Source organism: Rattus rattus, chromosome 9, assembly GCF_011064425.1.
Source record: "Rattus rattus isolate New Zealand chromosome 9, Rrattus_CSIRO_v1, whole genome shotgun sequence".
Classification (NCBI taxonomy): domain Eukaryota; kingdom Metazoa; phylum Chordata; class Mammalia; order Rodentia; family Muridae; genus Rattus; species Rattus rattus.
Window position 1 is genome coordinate 58,528,235 of NC_046162.1, and position 16,612 is coordinate 58,544,846.

The following is a 16,612-nucleotide window of genomic DNA, read 5'->3' on the forward strand; positions in this document are numbered from 1 at the left end:
CACCTAGGGACCGCCCTATCCCTCTCCCCTTCACCCCTTGCTCTCCAGAACCCACAGTACTGTTTAGTGGAACCCAGTGGTACTGATGCCCACTCTTCAATCTGAGAAACTGGGGCTTTCTGTTTCTTTCCTTCCAGCTCCAGGACTCCCTGGAACCAAGCGAGTGGCTGCATTTTCCTGTGGCTAGGAACCAGGTTCTCCTCAGGTGTGGGTGGGGGACCACGGCGGTCTGTCTTTAGTTCCCTTTGTCTCCTGTTTCTCTTTACAGAATTCTTTATTGATGGGCTGGGGAGCCTGTTGGTGGGCTCGTGTCCGGGGGTGACTGTAGACCACCAAACACGAACACCATCGAAGGATCCAAAGCTGGCTGCCTTGGAGATGTCTTACGCCAAATACCGGACCAACACCAATTCTCAGGTCCAATTCAAGCTAGCGCTCCACTACTTCAAGAACCATCTCTACTGCGCCACTTAAAAGGCAAAGAACCGGAAATGCAATATGCAGATTAGCTGTGGACAACAAAAAAATAGTAGGACTGGACATTAGGGGTGCTAAAAGCAGACTCCTAACAAGGGGAACAGAGAGCGAAGTAGCTGGAAGTGGAGCCAGTGTAGGGACCCTGAAGTCGGCTCAAGATGCCCCAAAGACCAATTTCTCAGAACAGAGATTTTCTGCCCCCGAGGGATAAAGGGCAGGGAATAAGAGACAAAGGCAGGGGGTGGCCAGTGGTGGTTTACACCTTTAATCCCAGCACTCCGGAGGCAGAAACAGGCGGATCTCAGTGTGTTTGAGACCAGTCTGGTCTTCAGAGTGAGTTCCAGGACAGCTAGGGCTACATAGAGAAACCCTGTCTGGAAAAACAAACAAACAAAAAGTTAATTTAAAATAATGTTATTCAAAGCCAGATGTTATGGTTGGTGTAGTGTTGTAACCCCAGAGCTCAAGAACTGAAGTAGCAGATTAAGAGTTCAAGGCCAGCATGAGCTATGTGAAAGCCTATCTTTAAATAGGGGGGCTGGAAAGAGTTCAGTGCTTAAGAGTGATTAGTACTCGTACCTAGATTGGTTCCCAGGACCCACATGATCAGTCCCAGCTGTCTGTAACTCACTTCATAATTACAGTTTCTGGAAGCATCTTCTTACCTCCAAAGCTCCTGCATACAAATGGTATATACATACACTCAGGCACACAATAAATTTAAAATAAATGAAGGAACAGTGAATGGCTAAATATTAACCAGCTAATTCTGCTTTTACTGTGTTAAGACTGCCTGGCCTAGAACTCTGTTTAGAACAGTCTGACCTCAAACTCATAGCGATCTTCCTGTTTCTACCTCACAGTGCTGAGATATGAGGTATGAACCACGATTTCTGGCTTGATTTTTTTTCTTAAGAATTATTTATTTTAATATATATGAGTACATTGTAGCTGTCTTCAGACACACCAGAAGAGGGCATCGGATCCCTTGTGGTAGTTGTGAGCCACCATGTGGTTGCTGGGAATTGAACTCAGGACTTCTGGAAACACAGTGCTCTTAACCTCTGAGCCATCTCTCCAGCCCTCTGGCTTGATTTTTAAACTTTGAAACTTTGATTTTAAATATGATACTTGTTCATTGTAACTTTTATATTTTAATTTAATGGGTTATTAAACTAGATGTTAAAATTATAGAATATTCTAGAATAAAAATGACTTTTAAAATCATGAAAAGTAACACTAATTTTAAAACTTACATTTACTCCAATTTACTCTTTATGCAAATTTCAACACTCTGAATACACTTTTTTTTTTTTTACTTCCCCAGGTAGTTATTGTTGGACTATAGAAAGTCAAGCACCAGCTTGGAGTGGGTACGGAGACAGGGAATGACACACCAACTGGCTGTGGTGTGGGCTTTTAATCCCAGCCTTGAATTCAGAGATCCTCCAGCCAGGGCTGTACAGTGAGCTCAGAGGAAATGGCTCAGAAGGTGAAGTGCTTACTACCCAAGCATGAAAACTTGAGTTCAGATCCCCAGAATACAAAGTAAGGTGTGGCTGCAAGTCTGTAACCCTGGGCATTCTCATAGCAAATGTAACATCCTCCAGTTTAACAGGGTTGTCATTAGCATGCTCAAGTGGTCTTTTCTCTACTTCAAGATCTAGAGTCATCTCTCCAGGAGAAAGAAATAGTCGAGATGTGACTTTGAGAGAGAGTTTCCTATGATCCAGTAACCCTTCTTTCCCAGGAACACAGGATGTTCCAAAAGGATATGAAATAGTCCATTCAATTCAAAGGGTTCAGGAAGTCCCTGAAAACCACCAGACACACTAGGCCCTCTCCTTCCTAAGTATATTAGCTGTAAGGACTGCTGAGAGGCACTCTCAGATGAGTTGAGCTGCCTGAAACATTCTCCAACTTGTTGAGCTGTCTGCAAGTTGTACAGAGGGCTCCAAGTTTACAGCTTTTGTGACGTTGTGAGCTCTCCTGTTGCAGCTGTCTTTTGAGTCATTCTTGCTCCTGTGATAATCCTTCACCCATACTTCTGCATGTAACCCCAATAAAACTCATCAGTCTGCTACATTGGACTTGGGCAGTGTCCTTATTTTGGTCTGTCGTTGGTTCCTGATTGGAGTGAGTAGATGTTCATCCCCATCTTCCCAAGGTTAGTGTCACATGGCAGTGTGATATTAAGAGTCTCTGAGCACAAAACTGGAACATTTCTTCCTTTGGGTCTTCCTGTGTCCCAGAGCAAGTGGTTCAGTGATCAAGTCTGTTAAGACACTAGCCACATTTAAAGACTAGGGAGCCCCAAGGCCTGCTCTCGAGAACTGCCAGCCATAGCAAGGGGAGAGGGCAGGTTTAACCCCCCACCAAAAAAAAAGACCCCCTTTTCCTGTTAACTCATACTGTAGTAAGCAAGGACAGGGAAGCAATCCTTTAATGTCACCCAAGGGGCACAAGGAAGGGTTCAGTGAGGGTGCCAGTCAGTGAGATTAAGAAGGTGGGGCAGGGAGAAGTGGGGACATAAGGGCAGTCACTGTCACCTGTATAAACACACATCTATATGCTGTAAGGGATACAATCCTCTTGAGAACCCACACCAGGCCAGTTGTGGGGCAGGGGAACTACATAGTGAATCCTGGAGAGCAGAGAAGGGAGAGAGGGAGGGAGGGGGGAGAGAGGAAGGGAGGGTGGGGAAGGAGGGGGGGGAGGGAGGGACAGTGGGGAAGGAGGGGGAGGGAGGACGGTGGGGAAGGGGGGGGAGGGAGGGAGGAGAGAGAGAGAGAGAGAGAGAGAGAGAGAGAGAGAGAGCGCCAATGTGTCCTGTACAGTCATGGGACCCTTTGGGAGGGTGGGAGCAGGTGTCTCTATGTAGCCCCAGCTGTCCTACAACTCAGAGATGAGCCGCCTGTGCCCACAGAGTGCTGGAATTAAAGGCATGTGCCCAACTCACAGGGCCTTTGTAAGAATGAAATAAGCAGGAAAAAAAAAATGAGATCTAGAAAAGCCTACTGTTCAGGTTCAGCCTTGACAGAAGATAAGGCCTAAAAGAAGTGTTGGGATTCAGACTTTGGACGGGAGGCTGATGTGCTTATTTTACATACCAAAGCAGACCTGGTCTCCAGGTTCTCCCAGCATCCCTCAGTCCCTACCTGAACTTTCCATCGCAGAGGTTGGGCTTCTCCCTCAGAGGCTCTTCACTATATAATCCCGTTTCTGTCTGGATATCCTGTCTCCCAAGTCCCCTCTGCATTTCTCTTCCCCGTCCCCTCTGTCTCGTCTGCATTGTGACTTCCCTGGTCTCGTTCCTTGGGCCTGGTGAACCAGGCCAACCCCTACCCCCAGGAACCTGCTGCCTACTTGAACTTGGCTTGAGTTGGCTTATTTTATCCGTGGAGATAACCTATCAAGAAGCTCAATGTCACTTTCTTCTGCAAGAGTTACAAACCATTTTTCTCTTCTTATTTTTTGGAGACAGGGTTTCCCTGTGTAGGCCAGCCCTGGCTGACCCGAAACTTACTCTGTAGACCAGGCTGGACTCGAACTCACCTGCCTGCCTGGAGTGCTGGGATTAAAGAGTGTGCATCCCCCCGCCCCACCCACTATTAAAGTTCTTATCCATTCACTCAGAGACAAACTGTCAAACTCTCTCCAGCTGAGTTTTTTGGACTTGAACTAACCACGTTCTTGACTGCATGCGCAGGTAAAGGACATCAGGGATCATACAGAAGAGGAAATTGTCAGGATAGCGGATGGCTCATAACACTAGAAGGGGGTGGGCAAAGCAAGTTCGGGAAAGTGACCAAGAATCCAGGAACTGAGGGAACCAGGGACGCAGCAAGGCCAGTTGCTCGCATGTCACTGAGGTCAATGGTGTCGGACGCACCACCAGAACTGGATCCCGTTCTAAATTCCCTGGCTTCTGGGTGTCAGTCTGGACAAACTAAAGATAGTCAGGCAGACATGTGGCACGCCCAAACACACACACACACACACGCACACACACACACACACACACGGAGCCTGGAGAAGTGCATCTACCTCGGACACGGTCTAGTGTCCCCCAGACTTGCAAAAACATTGGATTTCTCAAGAAAGCGAGACTCGCCTGTGACGGCTAGTTTTGGATGTCACTTTGACTACATCTGAGATTAACTAAAGTTGGGAAATAAAGGACACACCTGTGAGGGACTTTTGCACAATCTTAAGTAGGAAGATTCACTTCGAGCCCAGACCTTGGGTCTTTATTATATACTCTATATTAATATATATTTATAACATACAATTACTTATATACAGAAATATTTATATTATATATAATAGTCTATTAATATTATATATATATATATTCATTCTATAAGTTGCTACCCTATAGAACCCTGACTAATACAATGTCATACAGCAAATAGATTGCACTAGTGTGTCGCTCCTCCATTTGCTTGTGAATGGCATCTGACGCCTAAGAAGTAGGAAGCAGAGTTGACTGGTTTGTCTTGTCTCGGTACAAGTTTGGGGTTGGGGGAGTGTCCCTGAGGTCACTAAGGTCAGCAGAGTAACGTTCTGGAGGAGCCAAGAAGGTTGTTCAGTTCAACACAATTAAGTAGCCAGCATTGGTCCAAACTTGGCAAGTCTGACCCCAAGTAGTTTATTTGGTGAAAACTTTCCTGGTGATAATTAACCAATTGCCTGTGCCCAGCAAAGCTTAAGGCATGACTGCACTGAAACTCTTTGTAAAGAGTTTGCATATGTGACATCTTCCACCAAGACAGTTTCTACAGACTGAGAAAAACCATGCTCAGAAAAGGGTCTGGGGAGGAACTGGTGAGGTCTCAGCCTATCAGTCTCAGGTCCCAGGCTACTAACCACATCCACTCCCAGCCCTCTGGGCAGAAGACAGTTACACATCTCTCTCACTGAAGAGACATTCCTGTGTATTTAACGTTCCCGGTTTCCTTATTTCTGAGCAAAAGAACTTCTGTGCCTTGCACACAGGTTATTTCTTAAACTCTTGGAGAGCACTTCCACAATATCCATCGTTTTGGGGCCAATTCTCATTGTATTATAATGAACAATATACAGTTAAAAGGTCAAGAGCTTCCTTGAAGCAGCCCAGTGACACAGATGGATGTCCAGCCTCGTGGCACAAATGGATGTGCAGTAGAATAACGCCCCGAAGGTAAACTGCTGAGTCAAATTGTTGACTGACCTGCAGAAACACATTTAGAGAAAATGAAACACCAGACAGCGCAGAAGGTTGTTTGTTTGTTTGCCGTGTGTGTGCGTGTGCGTGTGCGTGTGCGTTTAAAATTCTGACTGGGTTTTTCTAAGGATGGGAATGCTAGAAGTTTCGGTAATCCGGCCTTCAGAAGCGCGGGCGGAAGTGCAGAACTGGAAGCGCCAATCTCCCTACATATAATTTGCATAGCGCTGAGCGGGGGCCCACAGCATCCAGGTGGGGCGCACTCTCCAGCATCCCCGTTTGCACCCCAGGTTCGTCCGGGGTTTGAACGGCTGTGCCACCACGTGCCAGTCCGCGTCCTTCCCCGCTGGGCCAAAGCGTCCTCGCCATAGCCCTCCTAACATAAATGCAGAAAACAAGTAGAAAGCCCAGGCTGCGTGCGCCGAACCTCCTACCCGGAGTCGGGGACCAGCTTTCTCCGGACTTGGCCCGACCCGACAACCCGCCGCCCCCGGGACTTGGAGTTAAGAGCCGGGACCCCTGGAGGAGCACCAGAAGAGGTGACACCTCGGGGTCCAGGAACGTTTGGAATTCGTAAGGACATGGGAATCTCCGTGGTTCCGTGTCTGCTCGCCACCGCGGACACCAGCCACGGGCCCAAGCCAAGTGTAGCGAAGCTTAGAAAAGGTTGCCCGACGTCATGTGGCTTGAGAAGGCTGCCGGGCGCCTAAAGCCGCCAGCAGGTCCCATGGTGTAATGGTTAGCACTCTGGACTTTGAATCCAGCGATCCGAGTTCAAATCTCGGTGGGACCTCACTGAACCTTTTTTGGCCTTAGAATCTCTGTTTTGGGGCCTGTAGGAAGTAGCAACAAACCCGAGCCTCCGCTGGGATTGCACTGACCTGTAGGATGGACGATCAGCTTCCCTCCCTGAGTCTCAACAGGCTTACATTTCAGGAACAGCCTGGGCTGGGAGGCACTGCGCACGCGCGCCGAGTCGGAAGGAAAAATAAACGTGTTGATGGAAGACTGAACATAACTTTACCCTGGAGGGAAAGCGAAAGAACCCGAAAGATCCCGAGGCTCGCCTGTCTGAGTACCGCTGCTCTCGCCGCGTCAGGGAGTCCCCGCCCCCTATTCTCTGATTGGGTGTTGTGAAGAAAGCGTGGCGGGATTGCTTTGTGAGCCGCGAATGAAGTGGCCGGACAGGGCCAGGGGGCGGGCAAGTGGTGCCAGGGGACCTCTGATTGGATACAAGCCAGTGGTTCCCGGAGGCTTGTGCGTTTAGGGGTCAGAAACCTGTGTTTTGGTCTTGGTTCTGCGTTGCTCACGCAGCGAGGTTGTGTTTCAATTAGAAACAGTCCCTCAGTCAGCCGACGGTTGGTCAGTACTGTTTCTCGCCGTCCGTGGGGGTGTTCGTCCGAGCGAAGGGCACGAATCGCTGAGGGTTCCTCCAGCAGCATTGAGCGCGTGTGCTTGGGACCCGCGGGAAAAGGCTTACCTCTACCACTGGGTGGAAAATATGTACAGGGGGTATTAAATCTTTGGATTTATGTCTGGGATTTGAGCCGTGTTTGTCCCTGTGGGATAAATGACGAGCGAGCCTGCTGACGCATTATGATCTCCCTACAGAGTGATTGGCACGGTGGCTATAGGTGTCTCACCCTTGGGAGGATACCATGGAAACAAAAAGGAGCCTCTCTCGACTCTCCAATTAATGCTCTAAGCATGCCTCTTGCAGACACGACCCACGCACTCTTTAAAACACCTGAATGGATCCGTTTGAATGAGCTATCATAAGACGTGAGAGGAGTCACACTTGTGCTATCAGAGAATAAAGCTACTTGTTAACTGCACATTAAAGAAATTAAGATAATGTCTGGATGGGTAAACATACCGATGGAACAGAATAGGGGAGCAAGAACCAGCCCCTCCTTTATGGACAGTTTATAATAACAAAGGTGTCACAAAAAAATTAATAATAAAAGGTAACACAACAGGGTTAGGAGAAAGGACCTATTTGACGTTGGGCTGTGCATTTATAGGGAAAAAATTATAAAATCGGATTCCTGACTACACCAAGCACAGCAGAAAATCTCATGAGAATTGTTGATCTGAAAGTGACAGGAGCAGTGCGCTTTGGCTGACGACATAGGGGAATACCTACACCTCAGTTTAAACAAAGCCTGAATAAAACGCCCAAACGTTGGGTGTGCCACTCCATGCTCTTATCCAAAGACAGCAGTAGGAGAGGGAACGTGTTTGAGTGTGTTGTTCAGTGAACTGCAAGGGGCTCAGGGCCTGGCATACTAAGAGAAAGGTGAGCTACAGACTAGGGATATACATGTGTAATGCATACATCGCAAATAAATCTAAATAACTTCTAAAAAGCTGTAAGAAAACTGCCTGCCGGCACGTGCACTTACATAGGACAAACCCCACAGGAACTGCTCAGCATCATGGGACATCCCTATAATGCCAGTACCCGGTGTTGGGGGTCCGAAAAACCAAAACAACCCAAGCAGTCACAAGAGTCCAGCAAAGCAAGATCTTTGTTTGAATTAGGCAGCAAAAAAACGGCCAGTCAGGAACAACAGCTCAGACTCTTGACTGTGTCTTTGTAAGCCAAGTGGTTGTTGGGAATTGAACTCAGGGCCTCTGGAAGAACAGCCAGTGCTTCTAACCCCTGAGCCATCTCTCCAGCCTTCCAACTATGTCTTTGACCATTCATCTTAGTAAGTATTTAAGCAGATGCCAAAATCTTACGGTAGTTGGGCCGCTACAGATTGATCAGGACTGACAAACACACTCTAGAACTGAACTGCGATCCCTAAGAGAAACTGTACAGCATTTTAAAAGGCTGAAACCCCAAAGTGAGGGAGAGCAGAGATGGCTGTAGCATTTTCCAGTCATTTTGACACAGGAGTTGGGCAAGTGACTTTCTTTATTCAGATCACCTGACTTCAGGGTCCTCAACCCAGTCAGGTCCCCTCCTGGACTTCTGGCATGAATTCAGAATGATAAGGTGCAGACGAGCTGCACTAAGTCAATTTAAGTCCTGACAGGCAATACATTTACAACTCGTGTGCCTGGTCAGATAATCTGCAACTTCTCTCTTTCCATTCAAACATGTTTACAGAAAAACGTGAAACGCCTGAGGAAGCAGGATAGGAGTTGTTTCCCGGGCCTGGGAATGTAACCTGTTTTGACCCACATTGTTCTGCATATTTAATGTATTCCCCACGGACTGTTAACTGCTCAAAAGTTACTTATCCAGAGGTTAGAGAGACGACTCACTGGTTTACAGCATTTCCTCCAGAAGACTAGAGTTCAATCCCCAGCACCCACATGGCAGCTTACAACACTCTGTAACCCCAGTTTCAGGCAACCCGATGTCTTCTTCCAGCCTTCGGGGGCATCTAGCATACATGTGGTACACAGATATAAGGCAAAATACTAATACATATAGAATAAATGATAAATAGAGCTTTAAAATTACTTAAGATGATTATGGGTGAATGCCTGAGACCCCACAGGTCTCAAACCAGCTTAGGCGTCATACTAATTGTCAAGGCTCAAAAACTAAGAGCCCTGGCTGATCTTCCAGAGGATCTGGGTTTGATTCCTGGGACCTACATGATACAACTGTCTCTCAGTCCCGTTCCAGGGGACCCAATGCTCTCTTCTCAGGCACTGCATGCACAAGACACACACACACACACACACACACACACACACACACACACACACACACACACACACCCCACAGGCAAAGCACTCATACACTTAGATAAGTAGCTCCTAAGTTGCAACATTGGCGATGAGAACTTATGGCTGGAAGTTCAAGGGGCGATCAGGAAGAGGGCTCTGATGATGTTGCTGTTCATCAATGGAATAACCCTGAGAGACAGAGCTTCTGGTGCCTATTAGTCTCCTGGAGAACTCAGAGACCTCTGTCTGCCGTGCTGTCAGAGGTGTCTGCGCTTGGGAGGAGCCTGGGCACCACACACACACCACACACCTAGGCCTTCTCTGCTTCTGTTATCAGGGAATCCCCACTTCCAGCTCAGAGCTTTGCTATGTTTTCAAATCAGTTTTCTGGGAGTTTCCCACTTTTGTTTTTGTTGGTTTGTTTTGTTTATTCATTGGTTAAGATGGTGAGATAAAATATTTTGCTACGGGGCTGGAGAGATGGCTCAGTGGTTAAGAGCACCGACTGCTCTTCCCAAGGTCCTGAGTTCAAATCCCAGCAACCACATGGTGGCTCACAACCATCTGTAATGAGATCTGATGCCCTCTCCTGGTGACAGCTACAGTGTACTCATATATAATAAATAAAATGTTTATCTACACACACACACACACCCCTGAAATATAAGTTTAAGAAACATGATCTGGGCTGGAAACATGGTTCAGTAGTTAAGAGCATAAGACCTCCCGTTCCCCTTGCAGAGGGTCTGGGTTCGATTCCCAGCACCCTCTGGTTCACAACCATCTGTAACTTCAGTTCCTGGAGAATTCGGTGTCTTCTTCTGACCTCCTGGTGTGTGGGTGCTGTTGATGGTGCACCCTTTTTCTTTTCTTTCTTTTTTTTTTTTTTTTTTTTTCGGAGCTGGGGCCCGAACCCAGGGCCTTGCCCTTGCTAGGCAAGCGTTCTACCACTGAGCTAAATCCCCAACCCCCTGATGGTGCACCCTTTTTATCCCAGCCCTTGGGAGCCAAAGGCAGGAGGATCTCTGAGTTCAAAGCCAGCCTGAACTATAGATGAGTTCCAGGACATCCAGGGTTACACAGAGAAACCCTGTCTCCAAAGCCAAACTTATTCACTAGCATTCACCATTATCTCTCTGTTCTTCATCCAGCTCCAGGCTCTCTAGTCTTATCATCCCTTCTTCCTGTCCCCTGAAGCTTTAGGGGAAACCTCTCTTTTCTCACAACAGTCTGAGAAGTCCCTTCTCATGGTTTTCTTCCCAAGAAGGGACAATGACAATTTTCTGGCATGTACTAGAGAATACCTTCCGTAATGTGTTGTCCCAGTCTAAGTCACCAGCAGAGGGCAGCACGCTGACACCAGCAAAGTTGCATTTGGCTCCTACCTTACTGAGGCTGTCTGTTCCTTCTCTTGATTTCCACGTGCAGGTAAGATAATGCTTGAGTACCACTTATCACACAGTCTCGCACACAGTAGACTGGGAATTGCCGAGCACAGACTCCTTTCACATCTGCTGCCTAGCAATCTTAGGGTCAATGAGATAAAGCAAGCCTTGACCTCAGCCCTCCAGGAGTCTGAGATCCTTAAAAAGAAATTGGAGCTGGAGAGACAGCTCAGTGGTTAAGAGCGCTTGCTGCTCTGGCAGAGGAACCAGGTTCGATTCCCAGCACCCACATGACAGGTCACAACCGTCTGTAACTTTAGTTCCGGAGAATCCAACACCCTCTTCTGACTTCCGCAGGCACTGGCCGTGTACATAGTGCATATAAGCAAAAACACTCATAGTTGTTATTTTGTGGGGGGATAATGTGTGCACATGCTTGTCGGCGTGCATGTGCATGGAAGGGGTCCTCGTAAGAAAGAAGTCAGAGGACAACTTTCAGGAGTCAGTTCTCTCTTACTGTGCGTTCTCGGGCTGGAACTTGGGGGATCAGGCCCGTGCAGCAACCACTTTTATTTGCTGAGCCATCTCATCTTGATGAAAATATTAAAATCGAACCCCTAATCCTGACCCCTGGAAGGCTGAGGCGAGGACATAGAGACCAGTTAGACTGTATAAGAAGTTGCAGGCCAACCTGGGATAAGTACCAAAAACCTGTCTCAAAGCCAAAACGAGATGGGCATGGTAGCCCATGCCTTTAATCCCAGTACTTGGAAGGCCTCTAGAGTTCCTCTGAGTTCCATGACAGCCAGGGCTACACAGAGAAACCCTGTCTAGAAACAAAACAAAAACAAAAATAAAAGCAAACAAACAAAAGAACAACAAAAAGCCAAAATAAACAAGACAGGCTTAAGTGAGGACAAACTCCTAGAGAGAGAATGAACTGGAGACAGAGAAAGCCCTGGGCAGGAGGAAACTCCCCAGGAAGCTGTGGGGCCTTTAACTAAGGCCGGGGCAGAGGGAGAGAATAAGGCTCTTAGAGATGAGTGTTTGAGAGCTTTACGGTTATGGAGAATTAGTGTAGCTAGGAATTAGTGCTCCCCACAGCAGTTGCAAGCCTGTAGTCCCAACACCTGAGGAGTTGAGCGACGAGGGCCAACATGATCAAACCCAAGGCCGTTCTCTGCTGCCTAGCATGTTAGAAGCTCAGCCTTTCTCATTAGGCCCCCTCTCAAAAAGAAAACAAGCATTTGAAACCTGAAAATAACTTAGCCCAATATTACTTGAACAGAACTTGAAGAAACTGAAGAGCACGGCCCCTCCCCAGCTGAGGATCCTCCTGAATGACAATCGCCTGGCCTCTGTTGGGCAGTCTCTGCTTCTCTGACCCAAGGGCTCTCAGTCCCCTTCACTGCCCTTCCTCCTCAGGCTGCCCTGAATTGCTGGGGTTCCTCCAAGCTCTATTTCTGGCCTTCTTCTCTCAAACATGCACAGACAGCCCTCTCGAGCAATCTTTCGAGTAATCACCGTCACTCTTGGAAGATCAGCTACCATTTATCAGTGATTTGGAGTAGGGCACAGAGGTAAAGAGGAAGAATGTAAGGGAATCTCTGGGAAAGTGTGTGTGGGAGAGATGGGGGTGTGTGGATGGGGGGATGGTTTGAATGGGTTGGGGTGCATGGAGGGTGGGGATGGGGTTGGGGGTAAGGAGAGAGATGGAGGATGTCTGTACCTGTGACATCACCGTTCACTCATCATCCAAGGACCATGATAAAGTTGAAGGTAGCATCCTGGGTACTTTCCTCTGTCTATCTTTTTCCCTATTCCTTTACTCCACTCCGTTCCTTCTTCTAACCACATCTGGGAGGCTGGCTGAGTTACACTGCTTCCCCTTTTTCTGGAAACTGCTGCTCTCAGGGTGGCCCTGAAAGCCATTTCCACTTCCTGGGAAGTTTTAAAGGTTCTGGTCAGGTGGTCAAAGGCATGGAGCATAACTAAGGAGCTGAAGAGAAAGGGATCCAGGAAGATGTTGAGGCTAGACCCTTCCGGGGTGAATCCAGAGACTAAAAACAGTACTCAGTTTTCTAGAGGCAGGTCACAGAGGGAACTGTGGGTTATCCCCACTGAAATAGTGATTTAGGAGTTAGTGTTATAGTCTCCAACATCTGTGGACCATGGAGTGTCTTCTAGCCATGAATGTCTTAGACCATGTTGTCTTTAACCAAAAAGACTCTCCCCAGTAAGAAAAATAAAAATAAAATAAAAAGAATCGCAAGATACTTGAGATGAATCCTGGAGCAGAGAAATTACATTAGTGAAAAACCCAGAGAAATCCAAAGCCTTGAGTTTAATGAATAGCATTGTACTGGTGTTAGTTTCTTGGTTTTGTTTGTTCATTTTCTTGGTATGCATCCATCCACTCCTGTGTCCACATCAATATCTCAGGGTCTCTCTGTGATGTCAGAGCGAAACTCTCAAGGGTAGATTCCCTTCTTGTACCTTGTGGAGATCCAAGTCAGGTTGCCAAGCTTGGCAGCAGTGAGGCGTTTCCCCAGGCCCCCTGTCGCTTGCTCTTTTGAGGCAGTGTCTCACTGTGTAGCCCCGGGCCAGCCTGACACTCACAATGTAGAACTTGCTGACTTCTTGCCTCTTTCTCCCACGTGCCGGGATTACAGGCGTGTACTATCACGCCTGTTTCTTAACTTCTTTATTTTAATAAATGTCATGGTCATACAAGAGGTCACCACTAGGCAGCTTGGGAAAGGGCAGAGGGGAATTCTGTTACTTTGCAATTCTGCAAATGTTGCTGTAAATCTAAAAATATTTCAAAATAAGACCACTGAGCAGGGTGGGGTCTGGAAGAAGTGGAGGGGAAGGAACTGCTGTGAGAATGTTGTAGAAACAAGACAAAACTACAACAAAAACTAAAGAAAACAAAACAAATAAATAAACAAATAAATAATGGTAGTAGGATTTGATGGCCCCATCGTGTGATCAGAATCTGCAAGCAGTGGCAATTGTAGCATGGTGGGCTGACTTGGGACAGACCCAGTGAGTGTCCCAGCTTTGCTGGGTGGCACTACTGTGCCCAGGCTAGGTGCCATTGGAAGAACTGCCTGGTGTGCTCTGAGGAACCAATGGCACCCACCTCTCAGGGCTCAAACCCTCAGAGATCCATGAAATCAGGACAGAAAGGGTGGCTTGGATGCTACCAGGGACCCACTCTCAGAATGATCATGCACCTTCTCTTTGTGTGTGCGCCTGTGTGCATTGAGTGTGTGCAAGTGCACCTATGAGTGTGTGTGCGGGAGGTGTGCGTGCCAGTGCTTGCACATGCATGGGTAAGCCAGAGGGTAATACGTCTTTCAGTCTTTCTTCAAATGCTGGTCACATGCTTTTTTCCCTTTCCTTTCTGAGACTCGGTTTCTCAGACACTGGTTTAGAACTCATCAATTGGCAAGGCAGCCAGGCTGTGCAGGGAGCCCCAGCATTCCATATATCTCTGCTTCCCCAGCACTGGAATTACAAATGTTCGCTACTGTGCCCAGCTTCCTGCCTTCCTTTGTCTGTCTTTGTCCTGGAACTCCATATGCAGGCCCCCAACTTACAGAGATCTGCCTGCTTCTGCCTCCTGAGTGCTGGAATCAAAGGTGTGTACCACCGTGCTGCCACAGGCCACTGCCTTTTTAAAGACTTGGCTTTGCACTTGCAAGGACAACACTTTACTGATAAGCCATCTCACCATCCCCCATTCGCTCTATGCTCAGATAGCTGGCATTGTTTATGGTACTAGGGAAACAGAAGTTGTGTGTACACTTGTATAGTGTGTACACTTTAGTCAGTTCCACATTCAAGAAGCTGGGGCAGGAGGATCTGGTATTTAAGCATACCCTTAGCTTCTGTACTGGCTGGTTTTGTGTGTCAACTTGACACAAGCTGGAGTCATAATAGAGGAAGGAGCCTTCCTTGAGGAAATCCCTCCATGAGATCCAGCTGTAAGGCATTTTCTCAGTTAGTGATCAAGGAGGGGAGGGCCTATTGTGGGTGGTGCCATTCCTGGACTGGCAGTCCTGGGTTCTATAAGAAAGCAAGCTGAGCAAGCAGGGGAAGCAAGCCAGTAAGTAACATCCCTCCATGGCCTCTGCATCAGCTCCTGCTTCCTGACCTGCTTGAGTTCCTGTCCTGACTTCCTTTGGTGATGAACAGCAATGTGGAGGTGTAAGCTGAATAAACCCTTTCCTCCCCAACTTGCTTCTTGGGTCATAATGTTTTGTGCAGGAATAGAAACCCTGACTAAGACAGCTACCTAGTGAGAATATCTCAGCAAAACACACAAACAGACATACCCCAGAGAGAAAAGAGCGTTGGACCAATGACTGAGCTCGAAGCTCAGAGGATCTTGTGACTTTTATTGTGCCTCTGAGCAGCTAGGAAAGCGCACTTTCAGAGAGCATGAGGCACACAACAGAGAGTGAAGGTGAGCTAAAGAAAAGGCTTCTCTGACTGCGGGCCCGGCCAAGAAGGGGAAGAGTTGCTTGATTGGGATACTATACTTGGGACAGAAATCCTAGCTAACAAGGATGCCAGGGGCTAGAGAGATGGCTCAGTGGGAAAGAGCACTGACTGCTCTTCCTGAGGTCCTGAGTTCAATCCCCAGCAACCACATGGTGGCTCAGAACCATCTGTAATGAGCATTTGATGCCCTCTTCTGGTGCAGTGTACTCACAAGAATCATTGCTAGGCATGGTGGCACATCCCTTTAGTCCCAACACTGAGGAAACAGAGTAGATCTCTGAGTTCAAGACCAGCACGGTCTACATCGTGAATACTGGCTGTTCTGAAACTCACTTATAGATCAGGCTGGCCTTGAACTCACAGAGGCCTGCCTGTCTCTGACTCCCCAGTACTGGGAGTAAAGGTTGCTGTTGTTTGGTCTTGACTTTTAGCTTGGCGGAATTTAGAATCGCCTCTGAGGCACAACTTTAAGTGTTTCTGGCAGTTTCCATAAAGGATTAACTACAGGGAGATGATTAGCCATTAACACTTTCTAAATGGTGGCGGAGCCATAAAGATATCTAAGGACAAAGCAGCGATAGTTGCCTCCCTTCTGACAGTGTCACCCTCTGCAGGTACTGGGCTCCAGCTTCTCCAGCCTTCCTACCTGGACTAACTGAAAACTGGCTGCTCTCCAGGGAGCTTCCAAGTCTTCCTACAGTGAGGCATCCAGCTTTGAGGACAGAATAGCTGCAGCGTTATCAGCCTCTCTGACATACAGTCAGACACTCCGGGAATACCCAACCCTTATCCTATAATCCAGCTAGCAAATCCCCTTTGTACGCAGTCTATCAGTTCAGTTCCTTTACTCTGACTAATACAGCTGTCATTCGTGAATACATGCTCTCCTCCCCACCAATCAGATGTCAAGATCAGTAAACTTTACTTCCCAAGGAAACCCTTCAAGCCGTCCTGGCCACTACTTTGCTGTTTGTCTCGCCTCTCCCCCCAGGAACCATCACTTCTTAGCTTCCTCTCCAGCTTTCTCTTTCCATTTGCAGTCTTGTCAAGAACAAATTCCCACTAGGTGTGGTGTGGTTCTTACCTATCCTTCAGTGCTGGGGAGCTGGAGGCAGAAGTGCTGCTGTGAGTTCAAGGTCAGCCTGGGGTACTGCATGAGATTCTATTACAAATAAGCAAGCTAGTAAGCAAACAGAACAAAACAAACAAACAAACCCAGGAATATCAGCAAGTCATTCCCAGCAGATAAAGCTGTGTAACCCAACAAGCAAGACCCTTCTGACCATCCAATCCACCCCTAGGAGTATCCCAAGGACCTAGGACTTCTTCTGGACATTCAGTT

The 16,612-nt window shown here is 47.6% G+C and overlaps 1 protein-coding gene and 1 non-coding gene across 2 annotated transcripts in view; both read left to right on the forward strand.

Annotated features, from left to right (window-relative positions):
• Positions 1–734, forward strand: part of B4galnt2 (beta-1,4-N-acetyl-galactosaminyltransferase 2) — a 50,040-nt gene extending 49,306 nt beyond the window's left edge. Inside the window, exon 11 of the mRNA XM_032912266.1 lies at positions 269–734. Coding sequence (XP_032768157.1) covers positions 269–474 — 206 coding nt within the window. The 3' untranslated portion in view covers positions 475–734. The remainder of the gene's footprint in view (positions 1–268) is intronic.
• Positions 735–6,404: 5,670 nt separating this feature from the next.
• On the forward strand, positions 6,405–6,476 carry Trnaq-uug. The gene has a single exon. It is a non-coding gene; the product is annotated as a tRNA-Gln (tRNA).
• The last annotated feature ends 10,136 nt before the right edge of the window (positions 6,477–16,612 follow it).